Source organism: Bacillus rossius, chromosome 1 (genome assembly GCF_032445375.1).
Source record: "Bacillus rossius redtenbacheri isolate Brsri chromosome 1, Brsri_v3, whole genome shotgun sequence".
In the NCBI taxonomy this organism is placed as follows: domain Eukaryota; kingdom Metazoa; phylum Arthropoda; class Insecta; order Phasmatodea; family Bacillidae; genus Bacillus; species Bacillus rossius.
In genome coordinates this window covers 321,763,014-321,783,061 of record NC_086330.1, presented here as the reverse complement: position 1 = coordinate 321,783,061, position 20,048 = coordinate 321,763,014, and the positions used below count along the sequence as shown (strand labels likewise).

Sequence of the window (20,048 nt, the reverse complement as noted above, 5' to 3'; positions counted from 1 at the left end):
TTCATGTACTGGCTGAGGCGCCAATAACGTATATTGGCCTGGGCGAGTAGCGGGAGTACTAACAGTCAGTGTCAAATGGTAAAATATTAAAAAAAAAAAATGTAAATAATAAATATTCACAGATAAGTTAATGTTAAATAATAAATAGATTGAAATTACAAAAATATTAGTACATTCAGTTTATATTGTGAGGTGATAGTTATAGAAGTGGGCTGTATAGGTCATATGTTGCTCTCAAAAGTGTTAAAAGAAAATACATTTTTGTGAATCAAATAAATAAAACGTTCAGCAAAGTGTCAAAACCTGAATGCTTGTGGGCAAACCACATAAATGTATACATAAAGTTATGGTAAAAAAGAATAAACTTACTTGTAATTCCAAGAACAGCTATTCTACGATAATTTTAGTAAGTGACTAAATGCAACTTCTCTGTAATTTTTGTTTAGTATTAAATTAATTGATAATAGTTACATATTTATAATAGTGTTTTTTGCTTAAACGAAGGTAAATGAAATATTAAATCATGTTTGACGTTTTAATTTAAAAACTATTGAAACCAATACTAATTTTATGTTAATAAGTAGCTATCATTCGACATTGGCAAGGTTCCGTGTAAAATACCCTTATTTACTCTATGGATAAATTATTCTTTCAATTATGTTTCTAGTCGTGGCCTACCCGCCTACGTAAGTTTTCGTGACGATGTATAAACAAATGTATGTCTTTGGCAAATCTGCGTAAAATTATTAAATTAATATTTTTTGTAATCGTAACGCATTCACGTAGTGTTTTCTCTAGTAAGTTGTTACTATATAGGTATTTAGTTGGTTATTGTTTTATTCAATCTTACGCTAATGTACTTGCAGTGTTTTGTATTTGTAATTGGTGACCATGTTATTAAATGTCATCAGTCTTCAGGAGTTAAGCTTCGGCCACACAGAAAGCTACGCTATGTTCGCTATGTTCGCGATGTTCGCTATGTCCGCTATATTTGCTGCGCGAGGTGGCCACACAGAATAGTGTAGTTTGCGATGTCGGCGAGGCGCATGCCGTGGGATTCGAGTGAGGATTCCGACGAGGATGATATTCTGTTGGCTCTCACAGTATGCAAACGAAAAAAAAAATGGGTTCGTGAAGTGAATCTCAAAAGAAATGAATTTGGTGAATTTCATCATTTAATGAAGCAGTTGCGTGCGGACGAGGCCAAATTTATTGAATACTTTAGAATAAAAACAACTCAGTTTGATAGCATATTATTGCTAATAAAGAATAAAATTGATAAGAAGAATTTAAATTACAGGAAAAGCATTGGAGCAGAAATTTAATTTGATCATTAACTGAATAATTAATGAATTGCAATTACACCTAACCTGGTTTATTAACCTCTTTGTAAATCAAATCCCAGGCATTATCACGCATGTCCTGCTTTCTATAATCTTATATTGATTTGTTCCATAAACTTGAATATTTTCTTACTTCTTCAATAAAATTTTCCGTTGACATTATACTAATAATGTAAACACTGAAGTGGGTACCTACAGCAAAATTCCGCGCGAAAACAGATGTTTTTGTTTATCTGCGCATGCGCGAAGTCAGCGACGTTTTAGAAAAATAGCTAAGAACCAAACACCTGGCGACGTCGCCAACATAGCACACATAGCGAACACAGTTTTGTGTGGCCAGTGGCACCTGTGATGCAGCTGGCTATATTGTGATCGCGTAGCGAACATCGCGAACATAGCGAGCATAGCGCTCTGTGTGGCCGTAGCTTTAGTCGAAAGAATTTAGCCATTCATTCTTGTACCCTGTTCTAAAGATTTTATTTTTAAGACCTGGTTTGCTGTAACACATATTTGTAAACGCAAGTAATAGATCATGGAAGCGATTATATTTGTACGTTTTGTTATCCATCATAATTCTAAGTAATTATATATGAAAGCAGTGTATTTGAGAAAAGCAGTAAAAGTTCTGGCAAATATTGAGCAAAGGGCGCATCGAAACAAAGGCAAACAAAAATTTAAAAATACTTTTTTTTATATCCTTTCGTTCTTCCTAATCACTATGTAAAACAGTATTGCGAAATTTCTATCATTTCGTTAGATATGGCAGAATTAAGCGGGCTTACAATGACTCGTCGCGTCCGTCATCCGTCATGAATACATTGGTCCTGTGGTACATAATGCTTACTGTTTTTTTTTCCTAATTTATTTCCTAATCATTTATGAAATGTTAATTATGATATTGTATGTAGTTTTATTGCGTAATTTTCTTACAGTGCGGCTTTTCCTTGAAATAATATAATTTCGAAAATACTTTTTTTGGACACGACTCATTCCTACATTTTCCCTGAAAACAGCCTTTCTATATTTGTACTGGTTTCTGAGAAATCACAGTTAATATATTACATTACAATACCTGTACATTGATGTGGCAGCCTGCCATTTTTTTCTTTCCAGTGAAGGCCTATGTGTGTATATGATTTGGAGAACTAGTTAAATTATGCTAACGTGTGGTTAGCTACCTTAAAAATACTTGAAAACAATGTGGATGGTTGGTTGGGTTAGTATAGCTACATAAATAATGTGAATTCATGTGAACAGTTGGTTGGGTCAGGATAGTTACATCTTAAATTGCAGGAAGACTTGGCAGGCATGTATGTATAGTGCATTGGCATTGGCAACAATGGTCACAAGAAGGCACTCTCTCAAGAAAATCGGGGTTTGGCCGTACAATGGTCACTACAGTGAGGGAAGGCCACCGTATTCACTGCATGGCTGTGGTGGATTGTACTGCATCTGCAGTAACCATTAGAGCTTCAATAGGCACTAGAGTGATACAGCGAACTGTATCAAATTGATTACATGAGGGACAGCTCCGAGCCAGACATCTGTTAGCGTTCATGCCACTAACTCTGAATCACCTCACCGGTGACTTGTGTGGTGTGAAGCTAGAGCTCATCGGAGAGTAGAGTGGAGATCTGTTGTGTTCTCAGATGAGAGCCGTGTCTGTCTTGGTGCCAGCGATGGCAGTAGGTTGGTGAGGAGGAGGTCAGATGAGCGCTTGGAACCAAGCGGGGTCTGCGGCGTCGACACACTGGACCTACAGTAGGAGTATGGTCTGGGAAACGATTTCCTTTGACAGCAGGATCGCTCTTGTTATTATGCCAAGAACCTTGACACAACTTCGTACGTCAAACTCTGGTGATTAAACCAGTTGTGCTGCCATTAATTTGAAACATTCAAGAGGTTGTTTTCCAACAGAATAACGCTTATCCTCATACCGGGTTGGCTGATTTAAACCATAATATTTTGAAATATGGTTTCAACCATGTGATTTTTATAAAAAAATTCTTTTTTTAAATGATATCTTTAAATATAATTTTTTTAATGAAAAGTCTAATTCCGCTTTAATAACAACCAAAGTTTGCTCATTAATGTATCTTGTTATTTACAGGGACAAAAAAATTATATACTAATCAAGATCTTATCATTTAAATTATCTGCATAAATTGTAAATCATACCCACTAAATATTCGTGTAAAATTAAAAAAAATATATTAAATAGTTAATTTCTATTCTGTGGGAAATCCCCAACTGTACTGTAAATCCCCATTCTGTGGGAAACACCCATTCTTTGGAGAATCCTCCTATGGGGAAATACCCATTATTTGGAGAATCCTCCTATGGGGAAATACCCATTCTGTGGTTAAGTCCCAGTCAGATGTGCAGATTTGCTGAACTTCAGTACCTACTTCCATGTTAGATCTATTCTGGTTCAATGAAAGCAAGATGTATGGCTTTCATTTGATCATGGTGAGAACCAAAATAATGTAATAGAAAACCTGGTTTGAATTAAAAAACAAAAAAACAAAAAGAAAACAGATTATTAGTTTTTAAAAAAAAAACTGTTTTTTTTTTTCCAACCCTGTCCTAATATCTCTGCTGTCACCCAGCGTGTATTACAGTGTCAACCAGTTACCTTGGCCTGCAAGATCCCCCGACCTTTCGCCCATTTAGCACAAATAGGACATGATGGGATGACAAATACAGTGCCATCCGATACCACCATTAACTGTTGCTGACTTGACTGACCAAGTGCAACAAGCAAGGAACTCCATCCCACAAAATGACATATGACACGTGCATGACACAATGCATGTATTCTTTAAATGATTCATGCAATGGGGAATTTGTTTTAGTACAATTCTTTAGAGATATGCCATTGCAGTTTTGCATTTGTCGTCAATGGGCCAAATTATAATTAAAAAAAAAAAAAAAACCTGGACAACACAGCAAACAGATGGATCAAACGATGAAACTAAACAGGTATTATGGACAACACCAACACCGACGAACACATTAGGCTTCCTATGTCAGAACAGTTGTGATGTTTCGGGAACTGGCATCTGTTCCTGTCATCAGGCACAAACAGACTGATGTTATAGGAAACTTACCGAGTTCGTCGATGCTGTTACCGTTGCTTGTCCATACATAATACCTGTTTAGTTTCATCGATGGATCCATATCTGATTGTTGTGCTGTCCAGGGTTTCTTTCTTTCTTTCTTTTTTTTTTTGTATTCTTAAATTTTTTTCCGTGGCAAACAGTGCAAAACTACGAAGGTGTATGGCCAAAGAAATTGTATTAAAACAATGCATGTACTTTTACTTGCTTGCATCCAAAATTTTGGTGACTGCAGCAGTTATTAATGTTCGCCATGTCACATGTCTTCTGAGGCATACTTTAACCTGTGACCTGGAAACTGTAATCAAATAAATACCTATGTTGCCAAGATAATTCCTTAGCCTAAATTGCATTCCTCTAAACTAATGTCTTCTTGGTCTTGGAATTTCATTTTCCGCAAGTGTATTTTAAATTTTGATTTTAAATAGCATAGGCCACCTTTAATGCTGTCTTTTATACCTTATTTTTTAGAAAATGATATTAAATGTGAAAAAAAGCTAGGATCTATATAATACACCATAGCTATAAAAATATGAAGAAACATTAGCAGCACTAAAAAATATAATTTTTAGAATGTTTACGTTACTGGTTTCGGATAGCCTCTGAACTCCATAGTACGTCCTGCGGCCAATAGAAAGCTGCGGATATCAGCCACATATGCCCCTGTGTTGTTAACTGTTGGATTGTCCAATGTCATGTTTGCTCGCCTGTCATTGCAAAAGTAATTAAGGTGTGAATCTCATGAGGGCAGTGAAGTTTAATATTTTGAGAGGAGAGTGCATGGGTCAGTTTGATTGAGAGTAAATACTGTCAATTTAAGTAATAACACCTATATTGCAGGCATTAAAATTAACTGCAGCTTGAAACCTTAAAATTAAAGTATAAAATGTGTCATGCTTGGTGTTACCAGCATTTCTGGGTACTTACTATAAAACTATAAATCTGGATTTTACTAAGTTGAACAGACTTTAAAGTTTTTGTTATTTTTCACTTTTAAACATGGTAAAACCTATTTTTATCTTAGTATCTGTTATTGAAATAAAGTTCTTAGTTAAGTTTTGATGGTGTCTTTAATTTATCGTGGGCTGTCCATAGTACTACAGTCAAACCTCAGTAATGCAAACTTGAAGGGACCATAATTTTGTCACTTTGCAATAACAAGGTTTGTATTAACCAAACTATTAAAAGATTTAATAATGATTTTTAAATAATTTCTAAAATTCAAATAATGCTAAAACTTGCAAACAATTAAATACCTGTGGCTCAAAAATAATTTTCTACTGGATTATACTTAAAAGTATTTATGAGAGAAGAATAAAGTAAAGGTTTAGAAATACATAGGCCTACTTACCTGAAAAAAGACTTACTACCATCATTTTAGAAGAATGAAATTGCTAAGCTTCCCCCCTCCCCCCTCCCCAATTATACAGTGAATTATTATTTACATTATTCTGGTTTATTCGTATAAACCATCCTTTACTTCATATAATTTTTTACCCCTGGAACATAAACAACTTTGTATAACATAAAAACTATACTTCTGTATCAAAAAAATTAACTAGCACTATAACACCTATGTAATTTCTAGGGACTGCGAAAACACTTTGTATTAATGAGAGTTTTATATTAACTGGGTCTTTATTAATGAGGTTTCACTGTAGTCTAATTCTTCATCAACTTCCAGCCCACGGCCGGGTCAGTAAAGTAAAATTCCTTCCTCTGTTATTCACCATTCCTCTTCTTTCACTCTATTTTATTCTTCTCTTCTGCACTCCTTTAACTATCTGCTCTTCCCACCTCTTCCTTGGCACTTCCTTGGTGTCTTCTTCCTGTGTACTTCAACTCCATCATTTTGCTAGGCATTCTCTCTTTTCCCATTCTCTGCACATGGCCAAACTGTCTCATTCTTGCTTTTTCCATGATCTCATACATGTCCTGTACTATGATTATTTTTTTTTCATGCAGGTGATTTTAGACTGTCAGGATGAACAACTCCTATGCGAGGTCTGGGCAAGACCAGTCATACCCTCAACTCGACCTCAGTGGAAAGTTAATTATAAAGGTTGGAAGAAATTTGTGTGTTATTTTCATTGTAATCAATAAGCCTTTATGTTTTAGAGGTAGCTCTTTCACAATTGTTTGAAATACATAATCTCATTTATTGCCAAAGGGATACTCAATTCATTAGGTTCACCGCCTTCTTGGTGACATACACTTCAGAAGCTGATAATAATTCTCCATCTTAAATAATTACATAATACCAGTTTTGAATTTTTTTTTTTTTTAATTGTGTATATGCATGTCTTTCGTAGGAATAAAAGTGGTTAAGGTTAACATTGTTTTTGTATAGTCAAAAAACATTCAATATGGGTTTCACATTGAATTCTTGTTCAGTTGTCTGTTCACTTCACTACTTTAGTGTGATCCATTTAAACCTTTACTATTAGATTCAGTCAAATTTATCTTTGGGAGTCATGATATGTGTGAAAGTTAGGTTGTAGTATTTGTCTAATTGAAACTTCGGTATTTATAAATAGTTGATAATCTGAAATAGTTTGCTGGTCTCTTGAAGTTGCTATTTATTCAATGTAAAAAAAAGGGGAAAAAAATCATAATTAAAATTAATTTATCATTTACCTAAATTAAATTAGCATCATATTTTACAGTTGAATTGTAGGTAGTGCAAATATTGTTGTAACATGAAGTGTTTTCAAATTCAAAATCCTCAGCTATTTTTGGTCTTTTTTCAGTAAGTTTTAAATGCTAGCTTAAAGTTTGTTATTGCACCTTGCTAATTGATTGCAGTAACGTACATGCAAATAGGTAGTTTACTTTTGATCTTAAACTTGTTATTTGAAGTTATAATAATCCCACCCTTAAGAAAATCTGTATAAAAATTTGGCATTATTTATTGTGCTTAAACACAGGTAGTCTGATTTTTTGGGATTATTTGATTTTCCGATACCATAAAAATCCTAATGATGCCACTGAGATGGCGTCGCATATGTCATTGCCACCTCCTTACTTTCTTTCGGAACAAGTGCGGAAATATGGGGGTTTTGATTGGTGAACTGTAAACACACACATTTTCACGCATGTCCTTTTTATATTAATTTAATTTTCCGGTATCGTAAACTAGAATATGATCCTCCTCGCCCTATTCTATTTTATGATACCGATATTTCATTTTCGTAGAATTATAACTTGCAGACGTTAAATTTTTACGTGGTATCGTGAAATATACAACCTTGTTCTATTTATTTCAATACTTTATTATTTTCAAACATCAATGTTCCGGTAAATCCCATAAATTATGAGAAATATAATACTGGTATTGTAAAATATAATAGTACAGGTAGGACTGTAGTCTACTATACGGTACCGATTTAATTTTATTTTGAAAAAGCTCATTTTCAAAAATTTAAATACTTGTATCAGAAACTAGAATAGACTGGGTGAGACTTTATTCTACTTTACAATACCCAGAAAATATTATTTTGAAACGTATCATTTTCAAAATTATTATCACTGGTATCGCATAATAGAATAGACTGGGTAGGACTATATTCTACTTCACGATACCCAGAAAATAATATTCATAATGTCTCATTTTCTATTAATTAATTCCAGTACCGTAAAATAGAATACACCGGGTGAAACTGTATTCTACTTCACGATACCATACAATATTTTTTTGAAGGAACAAATTTTCACGAAATTAAATACATAGGCATTATTTGCAACTCCGTGAATTCACACAGTATTATAATGTTATCTATGATTTTTTTCCTCACAAATGCATAACAACTAAAAAACCATATTTTTTTTTACATAAATTAAGCCACGTCATCGTTTAATAAAAAAACTTTTTCTGTTTTTTTTTTCTACGCAAACCCCCGCCATCCAATATTTACCCATTTAACACACATAACTCAACTCTCAACCAACCCATCAAATGAATGACATAATATTACAACTCCAGACCTGCCAACTCTCACGATTTTGGTGTGAGGCTCACGATTTCAAGGTCCATCTCACGCCCTCACGCCAAAATAGTGTTTCCTCACGATTTTTTGAGGCCCCAAGATTTTGTTTGTTAAAGTTACAAAACAAGTTTTACGAAAGCTTACAGTAACGAGTTTCCATCAATACTGGAGTCACGTAAAGGAAGCAATTTTGTGTTTTGTAGCGTGTGCCGTGCTGATTTTTCTATCTCGCATAGTGGAAGAGGAGACATTGTGAAACATGTCGCTACAAAAAACACAACTAACACGTGAAGTGTATTGCTTCCAATAAAAAAATTAATTTTGCTTTGAACAGTGATAATAGTGTTACACGAGCAGAATGTTATTTTACATATTTTTTAGTTGCGGCCCTGCATGATCACTACACGACAGCGCTAAATTATGTTCAACTAAATTAAATCTGCAACCTATAATTTGTTGAAATAAATTTTGAAGCAGAGACCATGTAACATATGCACAGGTATGTCACTTAAATTTAAAGATTCTCATTTGTTGTTTTTTATATCTCACCTGTATTTATGGGCCTGGAAATTTTTATCGAGGACCTCATGATTTTTTAAATTTGAATGTTGGCAGGTCTGCAACTCAAAACATTAGTATTTCATTTTAAACCACTCACTCTTCTTTACTTTGTTGCGATATTCCTTACCTATTTATATTTACCTTCTAGCCAATTATTATTAAGACATTTTTGATTACGCCTATATATCTTTAAACACGGAACATACGTTTCACTTAAACTCACAAATGCCTTCTGCACAGTAAGCCGTTACATTAATTATGATTAAATAAACACTTCCTTCATTTTCTCATTTCACTATTATACTCACCACAACACATATCCAATACCTTTCTTATTACTTCTATTCTACTTATTTATTCACTTAATAAAGATGAGCAATTCTTACTAATTCACTACTCCTCATACAAAAACCTATTTAATTGCAAAATTCTGTTTTTTTCATTTCCCCCCCCCCCCCCCCCCCCCCCCCCCATTTTACAGTATACTTTTTCACTGTTGCCAACATAACATCTAATAATATAATTTGCATATACATTCACTTCTTCTTAAAAAATTTTTTTATATCTTAATGTTTTTTTTTACTACCAACAACAATTTTTATTTTACCTTCACAATTTTCTTTAGCATACTAAACCTATCTATAACTATTCATTAACTATAATATCCGAATATTTGGTTATCTAAGCTTTCAATGTAAAAAAAAAACCTTTGTTCATTAAATTAATTATTATTCTATTTCTTTGTATACAAAATATTTATTCTTTTCTAATCCCTTTCAATACAATCATGTTTCCTCTCGTATCTTAAACTCTTATTTTCGGCACATACAACTTGCTAACTTCTTTTAAAAACTATATATGCACTCTCCTCCACTACAACCATACCTCCACACATATTCATCCAAATGGTTTTGCAAAGATCCAGTTCTTTTTCCTTTCCCAATGCTATGCTTTATGGCACTCCAAAAATCCTCAATTGTATTTATGCAGCAATCACTTTCGTAATCTTTAAATTGCAGCCTATGATTTACTGTAAAATGTTCGAACCCTGCCTTTTCTAATCCATCATATCCCTTTCATGTTTTTGAATATATTAATGTACCTTTCTTCATATTGTCTTTTATTAGCCTAAATAATGTTTGTTACTCTTTCGAACTACCTTCAATATTATTCCAATTTTTTCTTTTCCTTACTCTACTCCACCAGATACCCATTCTCCCTTGATTTTTTTCCCTCTGTGATATTTCCTCTTCCCAAAACAGCTCTCATCCACTTTTACAACCATCCACTCTCCACCAATCTTTTCCCGCCTTTCTACCCACTTTCGGCATACCTCTCTACAAAAATTCAACCAATCCACCACTGTGACAGCTGCCACTCCCACCTCGTGCATTGCTACTGACACAGATATTTTCCACATCCACATATAAGTCAGTAGCAACACATCTCTTATACTCATTCTAGATTTCTCAAACCATGAACTCTTCATTATTCTTCTCCATGAATTGTCTCTTCTGCATCGCCACATCTTCCTATCTTTGGTTCGGCTTTCTGATACAGTAACCAGGTTCATTTCATTCCCACATTTACCACACATAAATGTATTCGACAATAAACCCAAATCATTTGCATAATCAACAGCTTCTTCGACAGTTGCCAATACACCCAACAGAAAAACAGAATTAACTACTATCCCTGTCTTACTTTTACTCATTACTTCTTCATTACTACCGCCACCACCACCACCACCACCACCACCACCACCACCGCCACCGCCACTACTACTACTACTACTACTACTACTACTACTACTACTACTACTACTACTACCACTAGTGGTAGTAGTAGTAGTAGTAGTAGTAGTCACTACACTCGTCCCCGGCTGTTCCATTTTGAAACTTCCTCACTTACCTTTCATTTATATACTTCCATCATGATTAACAACCCCACCCTCACCCTTCTTACATCAAAATCATTTACAACACTTACCTTTCCTTCTTTTTATTCTCCTATCACCTTCTCCTTTTCTTCATTCATCTACCCTCCCTTTTTTCCAGCTATATGTTGCCACCTTTCCTTACTTGCTTACCATTTCATTCATAATAATCCAAACTTTACAAATGACACTGTCTTTAAATTCCATTACACAAACAACCACACATCATCTTTGCCACCTCCAATACTACCAACACATGGAATCCTACTTGTTTCAATCTCATTTCGCTACATATAGGACGTCTTACATTTCTCCTACATTCCGGTATCGCATAATAGAATTGACCCCATTTTTGTAGGTGTTTGTAGCTTATAAGAACAACTGTTTCTCACTCTTAGAAACTCAGGATGGGATTATTTGGATTTTAATTAATGATGGGTCAAATTACAATTTTTTAGAATCCTAATATGAAATTAAAAATTACAAAGGTTACCTCAATCCTAACCCTCAAATTGAATCTTAGGTCTTGAGGATCAAAAATAAATTTAAGTTGCTAAGAAATACATTTGCTATGTTAATAACATGTTTCTTTTTTATGTTTCTATGTTTTAAAAATTTCTTTCACTAAGTTACCTGAATCAATACAATTATAATTGTATTCAGTCATAATTACATACAAAATTTGGGCAACAGTTATAGTATAGGTATAATGAAAAACTAGTGAACAAGGTTGTCAATGTAAAATTTTTTTTCCAATATTTTTCTTTGAATCTTTTTCTTCGATTCTCAAATTTTTCAAATACTAGAGACAGTGGTATTCAAGGTTTTGAGTATTCAACCAGCCTATCCAAAATTTTAATTTTTGATATCATTGGTAATGTATTACTGCTACATGAATTTAATTGATGTTTTCAATTGCCTAACATGAACTCGGTTAAAATATATTTTTGTTGACTCAAGTAAGGTAATGGAAAATATCCAAGTTCAATTAATGTATCAGTATTGCAGGATGTACAATGATCCTGACTTCCTTTCGAACAGGTACAGCTAGGAGATGACGTGCGGCGAATACCGATACACAATGAAGCCATTACCTACGACGAGCTGGTGCTCATGATGCAGAGGGTTTACCGAGGCAAGCTCAGCAGCTCCGATGAGATCACAATCAAATATAAAGATGAAGGTATGTTTGTGGTTCTTGTCAGTCAGTCCAAGGCCAGTTTTCTCTCATTTCACTGGATGTAGTTATGGCCGAGTTCTATGACAAAATCCATCAGGGTGCCCACATTCTGGTAAGTCAGAGGATTTACTTGAAATCCTGGAAGATTTATGCTAGGTTATTTTTGAACTAGGTCAGTTATGCGGATAGTGGAGGCATAATAGAAAATTATTAAAAAAAAAAAAAAAAGGAAATTTGTAATTTGACTCATGGTAAGTCAGGGAAATATTTTTACAAATTTGTGAGGACATCCTGTCCATTCAGTGAATTATTCAGCTTAACTTCTTATAGACAGTGCTGTCATTAGAGGTGATGAGAAGAAAATGGAGCATTGACTGAGTTAATTTTGGGGGGAAGTACCCAGAGACATAGTACTGGATCACATCATCGGCTGCGTTTCCCACTTGCGAAAAATCAGGGTTAAAACTCGTAACAAACCACTGTTGTCTCCTTACATATGTGCATCCAGTGTGACGGGGCGAGAGTTTCGTGAGAGAGCATCTGTGTAAGTGCCACTTTACTCTACTTCCAGCCAACCACGTGAATTATTTACATATTACCTGAAGCATGAGCTAGTCATGCACCGACCTTATAAGGCACAAATGTAAACCTTAGTAATTGCAAGTACAGTAAGTGTTTAATTGATACGGAAGTCTTTAGTCCAAATAAAGTTATGACAACCAATTAGTTACTTTTTTGAAAAACATTTGCATGGCGTAATGGAAGGATCTTGGAATGCATAGCATATTCATGACTTCTTTGTGACAATGGAACACAACTGCTCTGCATGTGGTTTATTTGGCAGTCAATTTAGAAAAGTAGTTCAGTACCTTTAATCTCTTATTAAAGGGCAGTTCTTCAATTGGTGGCCCCTGAACAACTTACATTTTTTTGTTTATATGTACTTAATTCTAATAAAAAAAATTACATGACAGTTATACATAATCCAGAAGTCTGTTTTAGGCTTTTTTTTTAAATACTTTTGGTCTTTTTTTCCACTTTTACCCATGATAAGAGAAGGCTATATTAATTAAGTTAAATGTGTTTATTTAAAAGCAGTATTGTAAAATTTTGATAAGTATTACCGTCTTTTATCGCATAATCCTAGCATCAGTCAATGCTCTTTCCCTCTCCAAGCCACGGTCTATCCCTGTAGGGGGGGACTTGCCCGACCAGGCCCCTTGGGTTTACTCCAAGGCCCAAGACCGCACCTTCGGTACCCACCATAGGAAGTGTCATGAGACAAGTTAATACACCATTTAACACAGAAATCTAACTGAAAACATAAATCAGCAATTTGACATAACTGAGATGAAATTACAAAAAAAAAAAAAAAAAAAAATCTTTTACTAGGATTAATTTATGTGACATGAAGTTTATACCGGAATTTGTGATCTAAATTGCTGGAAAGAATTTATCATTTTATTGTTTGATTTTGTATCTCTTAGATTAGTAACATTTTTTTTTACTTTAATGATGGCACATTATTATTATTATTATTATTATTATTGATTTTTTTTCTGTAAATGTGCATCAGAGATCAATAAAAATAAAATTATTTTGGTGAAATATATATTAAGATAAATTTTACTTTCACTTTTGTTGAATACGTAATACATTTTTTTGTTCAATAAAGACAATATGAAAAAATTAAAAATAATAAACATAACACAATGTGATCTGATTAAAAAATTTAAAAATAAAACAATAAATCTTGTCCCTAGTAGTTATGTATCTGTAAAGGATACAATTTATGTTCATTATTGTAATTATTTTCGAAAATGAATAAACTGTTACATATGGTTTGTCGTTAAAACAAATTGCATTAATATGTTTGTCTAAAAATATAGTATTTGAATTGAGGGAAATAGGTTTTTAAGAAGTAAATTAAAAAAAACATAGAGATTATTGTTTAAGTTTGAAGATACAATAATTTTCACAAGGATTACTGTAAACATATGTTCTTGCACATAGCCTATGCTTATTTATTTTTACAGCTATAATCAATCATCTGCATGTTTGCTTTTGCTTCAAACTAAGCTTTCAACACATATATATATACATATACAAATTTAATCTTAACATAAATTAGCACATCAGTGGGAACAATAGTTTTTTGAAAGACTGGGCATTCTTTTACAAGCCGGGTACTGTCTGGGATGTTTGCAGACGGGGACCTGATCACGATCTTCGACAGCTCGGATCTGGCGTTCGCGGTGCAGTACAGCCGCATCCTGAAGCTGCAGATCCTGGTGGGCGGGGAGGGCGCCCAGCGCGGCCTGGGGGCGACGCCCGCCCAGGTGGGCCGGATCCGGCGCGAGCTGCAGCGCATCCGCGACCAGGTCAACCACCTGCTGGACGGCCTGGAGCCCAAGGTCACGGAAGTGAGCAGCTCCACTGCGCCCGACGTCAAGAGTGAGTGTTGCGTGCGGCCACCGAGTGCAGGGGCGGGCACAATTTCCAGGGAGACGGGCCAAATATTAAGTGAACGGATTCTCCAATTTTTTAGAGATCCGCATAATGTATTTTTTTTGTGTCCACATGACATTTTAAAACAATATAAAGAAAGATATAAAAAATATTTTATTCACAAATTCAAAATAAAGTCTTAAATATAAAGTTACTTAAAGAAAAAAAATACGTACATAGTTATATTGCATAATCGTTGTACATGTATACTAAAATAAAGTTTGAAAAGTATGGGTGTGATTTTTATGTGGAAAAAAAGCATTTTTTTGTTGGGTGAAGTTATTAATAAAAACAAAACCTATTAGTTGAAAGTACGTTTATTTAAAAAGTTGTTACATCTCACCACCTCCGGCTAGCTCAAAATTAGGTGATGAGTGAACATACAGGTTGGTAGCAGGTCACGAAGTAATTCATATGCAATGTTTGATGGATTAACTTTTGTTCTATTCACGTAAAAACAAAATATCACATTCTTCCGCACCGCAGAACAAACAAAAATTAAATGTAAATACAGAAAAGATAAAACACAGAGCCATCTCCCGACCACAACCTGCTCGGCCCGGTGCTCGAACAATGACTACCTATACTGCCTCCCTGCCCTTTGTGCAGGTAGTGTCCTGGGCTCGCTGATGTAATTCTCAGCCTATCACAGTGCATGGCAACAGAAACTTCCACGAAATTCTGAAATCTGTTCCCCCAGCAATTTTGTCTTTCTCTCACACACCTGTGACAGTGACTGAAATGCCCAGCGTGTGAAACAAAGCCTCGGTCGTGGAAATAACGAAGAAGAATTATGTCGGCACGCCTTCCCACACAAAGAAGCTGGGGGGGGGGGGGGGGGGGGGGGAAATTAAAAATAAACTGATGCATTATAAAACCAAAAACATTAAACCAGGTGAATTACGTTTACAATACATGACATGGTCAGTTCAAAATTACTTCTACAGTAAAACCTCGTATTTACGTTCTCGTTATTTACGTTTTCCCGCAAATAACGTCATTTTATGTAGGTCCGTTTTATTGTACATTAACTTTCGTGTTGCATTTTCCCTGAAATTACACCGCTACGTAACCAAAAAACCCGGAATGTACGTTTCAAAACACGGTAAAAATGTAAATACTCGTCACGTTAGTCATAGATGTGAAAAGTTTGAAGTAGTTCGCCTATTGTCTGTAACCTTTCGTTTTGATGTATCGACAAGTTCTATGGTGCCTCTCCTCTACTAACGTTTTAATCTTTGCTGCCATAGAGAACTTTCGTAGCAGAACCACAAACGGTTTTATTTATGGTGTCATAGAGCACTCTCGTAGCAGAGCATAGTCCGAAGCGCTGAGCTATCGATACTACCGGAAAGCGCTCATACACAGTACGTATATTTAGTAGTGCTGCATTATGTACAGTACATATCTATGATGGCTTTCATTGTTTACATTAGTCAACGTCCGTTTTGGTTAGCACGTGTTTTTTTACGTTCACAATATTATTTATGGCAAGATTTTGATTGAAGATGGATAGGTATAAAGTTCCACGAAATACTTTATCTATTGAAGATAAAATTAAAATTATTGAAAAATTTAATGTAGGCTTTATGTTGCATTGTTTTTTATATTTAAGAAAATTATATTTTTGCAGTGCCCTAAATGTGTTGTAAACAACTATTGTTTGTCTTGTAGCACCAGTAAATGCTGATACATTTTTTTAAGCTAAAATTTAGCATTAACTGCCAATAAAAGTGCTTTCCCACAATTTACACTTTCCCGCAATTTACACTTTTTCCTTGAGGTTCCTTGAAAAGTGCAAATAAGGGGTTTTACTGTATAAGGAAAAATTTTACATCACTTGATAACTTTACCTGAAATAAGACAACAAATTATTATTACTGGATTGTCATGGGGAAGGCTGTAATCTGGGATGTTACAAAGTAGAGTATACAAAAGCACGCCAAACAATTTGAATTAATAATTAATGCTACAAAAACATTTTGTTAAACTTTAAATAGAAAAACAAAGACTGTGACCCGAACGTGAGTCGGAACTAGCGCGTAACTATCAACGTGGAACACACTTAACACGAAAGAGTGTGGGCTATTAAATGTAGTTAACTCAGCACTAGACAGAGCGTGTGCGTTGCATGCAATCGGTGAGTTATCGATATCAATATTCGACTACGTGCACACATTATATCCGGGAATCAACATAACCAAACATGAGTCATGCTGAGTAGCACTGGTTACATTTTTATAAGCGGTACACAGCGACGATGAAGACGAACCAATAAATGTAATAACTAGTGATGGGTCAAATCCCATTTTTCCCGAATCCGAATCTTGAATTTGAATCCCAAACAGTACCTCGAATAAACCCCTCGAATCCGAATCCAGATCTCAAGGGTTAATTATAAAATAATTTATAAGTTAAGAGAAAAAATTAAATATTATGCAGAATTATTTAAACCTTTAAATTTTTATTTAAAAAAACAAGGATTTTGACACGGTCTGGATCAAGACAATTCCGTTTTTGGTCACATATGTTTCCTGCAGTGCTGAACAAACGCTCAAGAACACTGTCGCAGGTGGTGAACACAAATATTTTTTGGACAGTTTATGTAGCCTGGGTGAACACGCAGACTGAGTTTTCCAGTATTCGAGGATGTTTATTTCTGGGTTAACTGTAGGATCACGTAAGAATCTGGTCACTTTATCAATTGCAGTAGAATCCGACTTGGTGGATTTAAGGCATTCAGGCATTATCTGAGTACAGTGATTCATGTATCCACGGAAATAAGAAAACGAAATTCAACATCCAACGGAACAATATTTTGTAGTTACCAACTTGACATTTGTTTAAAGTCCCAAATGAAGATAAATGCTTTCCTGAAATATTTAATGGAAACTGAAAGGTGCCATCTTGGCTTCAATGGTTTTAGGCCATAAGAAATATTGTCGTGCGTCTTTTAAAATTAAGCCTCACTAAAGCATAGTGATTAATATGCCCGAAGTTAAATTGACTTTTTTTTTTTATCCAGTTTACCCATTAAAATTCTTTATATTAAAATTAGTTATTTTTTGTGTTGCTCAAAATGATTCGCTAACAAATTCATTGGTTGGCTATCATGGTATTCTCAGATAATACATATTTTAACGTTGGTAGTCTACACAAACCAAACTTGGTCCTAAAAAAATTTGTAAATGGAACGTGTATCAGAATAATTAAAATTGAATTGCGATTAAAATAATAATTGTTTAATGTATTAATTTTTGTCATTCATTATTTCATTCTTATTACTACATGTGTGACCATAACTTGTGATGAAAGTCAGCATTATTGTTGTATTACTAAGTAACATATTTCTCGGTAAAGTTATTAAAAAAAACAAGATTCATATTACTAGTCTAGATCCTAAATGTGCTTTATTTTATTTTTTAGCATATTCTGAGAATACATCTGTGATTTATGCCTTATTTAATGCCAATTTAGCGACAATGCATCCATGTTTATGAATATAAAGTAAGTTTCCCAAATCAGTACATGCTTCATAATTTTTTTACATAATAACGAATTGAAAGTACAATACAGTATAACCTCGTTAATCCGTGATGCGCTAATTTGGGAATCGGATAATCCGGGACGATTTAAAAGAGTAGAAAAAAAAGAGAAGTAAAAATTGTCAGCGCTTAAAATTAACGTCACGCGGGCCGGCGGCCGGCAAACACTGCAAGCCATCGCGTGGGCCGCCAAACTCTGCAATAGTGATGGGTCGTTCGTGAACGATTCGTTCAAAAAGAACGAATCTTTGAGAGAACAAAATCTTGCGATTCGTTCGCGATGTAAAGAACCGGCTCTTTGAGAGCCAGTACCTTGAAAGATTCGGAAGAACGAAAATGCGGAGAGAACGAGAGAATGAGTTGAGAGAACCGGCCACGCGCCCGGTCTGATTCGTTCGTGAAATTATTCATAACGTCAGGAGTCTGAAGAATTAGTAATCACAGCGTGCACATGTTCACAAGAGCAAACGATAACTGATCAAATAAAAAAAAGGTAACATGAAAAGTATCTATACCTGAAAATGTCAACTGTTAAGTAGTGGTTAAAATTGCTTTTTCACATTCACATACACAAATTTGGAAATAAAAAACTAAAAAAAAAACTGTATGAATTAAAAATAACAGGGAAAGTAACTACAAATGTACACACTTACCATTTTTGGGTTAATTATTGTACTTCATTTGTTTCTCTTCATACTGAATCGCAGTAGTAGTATTAAATTTTTTTTTTTTTCTCTAAATGTGTTGGTCTACGTGTAAACATTTTACTGTCACTAGAGTGTAAATAGCCTATATATTAATATTTGTAACTTAAAAAGTAATAAAATATAAATAATCTTGTTTCATATACGCAACTGTGATTCACTGGCTACGGAAAGCAATGTTCAAATTCAAATACAAAAAAACATACCTAATACTCAACGTACTAATACTAATACTAATACGTACTAATACGACACCTGATAAAAGAGCCAGATCCCATACACAGAAAAAAACGAATTGACCGAGATGAACGAATCGTTCTGAACGAATCATTTCACGGAACTGATCCTTAAGAACCGATTCGGTCAAAAGAACCGTTCTGCCCATCACTACTCTGCAACGCTGTTTGTACCGACCCTTTGTGTCGCCCCCCTTTCAGCTGTCACATTTGTCACTATTTAAACTTGAGGGGGATGTCCTGACTTCTGCTTCCCATCTCCCTTTGTTTGTTTCCACCGGCTAGCACGGCAGGCGCCTGGCGAGTGACGTGTCTGGCTGGCATTCGGCTGTATGAAGGGAAGGGGGGGATACCCAAAATTTATGTGTGCAAGGTCAGCACGATCTTATCTTTCTCTCTTCGGCTTTTGTAAATGACCGTGAACTAATGGCTAGGCAGTGCTGTATTTTTTAAGCCGAGACACTAATTCTAAGACGGCCGGCCCTTACCGTGTACGGATTATCGGGGTTTATTATTTTTTTTACAGGTTTTCAATTATCCGGGCATCGGCGGGTCCTAATTAACAGGAATAATGGGGAGTTTACTATTTTTTATCCATCTGCTAACAAGGCGCAGTAAGCCTCGGGAGATGTTACGTCGCTGCACGCCGGTGTCTGAGAAGCTTGACAAGACCTTCCGGGCTTTTAATCGCTAGTCCGTGAAATTCGGTAATTCGTGATTATCTCGGTCCTGACCATCACATATTAACGAGGTTCTACTATACCTCAATAGGATCTGTTCCAAGGAAAACGTAAACAGGCCAAGTAAATTGTAAGCATTTAAGTTTTTAAAGTATTACATTTACATAAATATTTTTCCTCGAATCCTGAATCTTTTCCCTTGAATTTCCAATCTTTCGAATACTAGAGATTCGGTGGGATTCGAGGATTC

At 34.9% G+C, this 20,048-nt stretch overlaps 1 protein-coding gene across 11 annotated transcripts in view; it reads left to right on the top strand.

Annotated features, from left to right (window-relative positions):
* The first annotated feature begins 649 nt into the window (after window positions 1–649).
* LOC134527971 (protein TFG-like) overlaps window positions 650–20,048 on the top strand; it is a 35,350-nt gene continuing 15,951 nt past the window's right edge. The window contains exons 1-5 of one of the 11 annotated variants that reach the window (XM_063361083.1): window positions 664–686; window positions 2,993–3,200; window positions 6,428–6,524; window positions 11,987–12,128; window positions 14,334–14,579. In XM_063361083.1, coding sequence (XP_063217153.1) covers window positions 6,447–6,524; window positions 11,987–12,128; window positions 14,334–14,579 — 466 coding nt within the window. In that variant the 5' untranslated portion in view covers window positions 664–686; window positions 2,993–3,200; window positions 6,428–6,446. Of the gene's footprint in view, window positions 798–849; window positions 1,894–2,992; window positions 3,201–6,427; window positions 6,525–11,986; window positions 12,129–14,333; window positions 14,580–20,048 lie in introns of those variants that run through there. The other 10 variants (XM_063361082.1, XM_063361081.1, XM_063361091.1 and 7 more) reach the window with 10 other exon arrangements.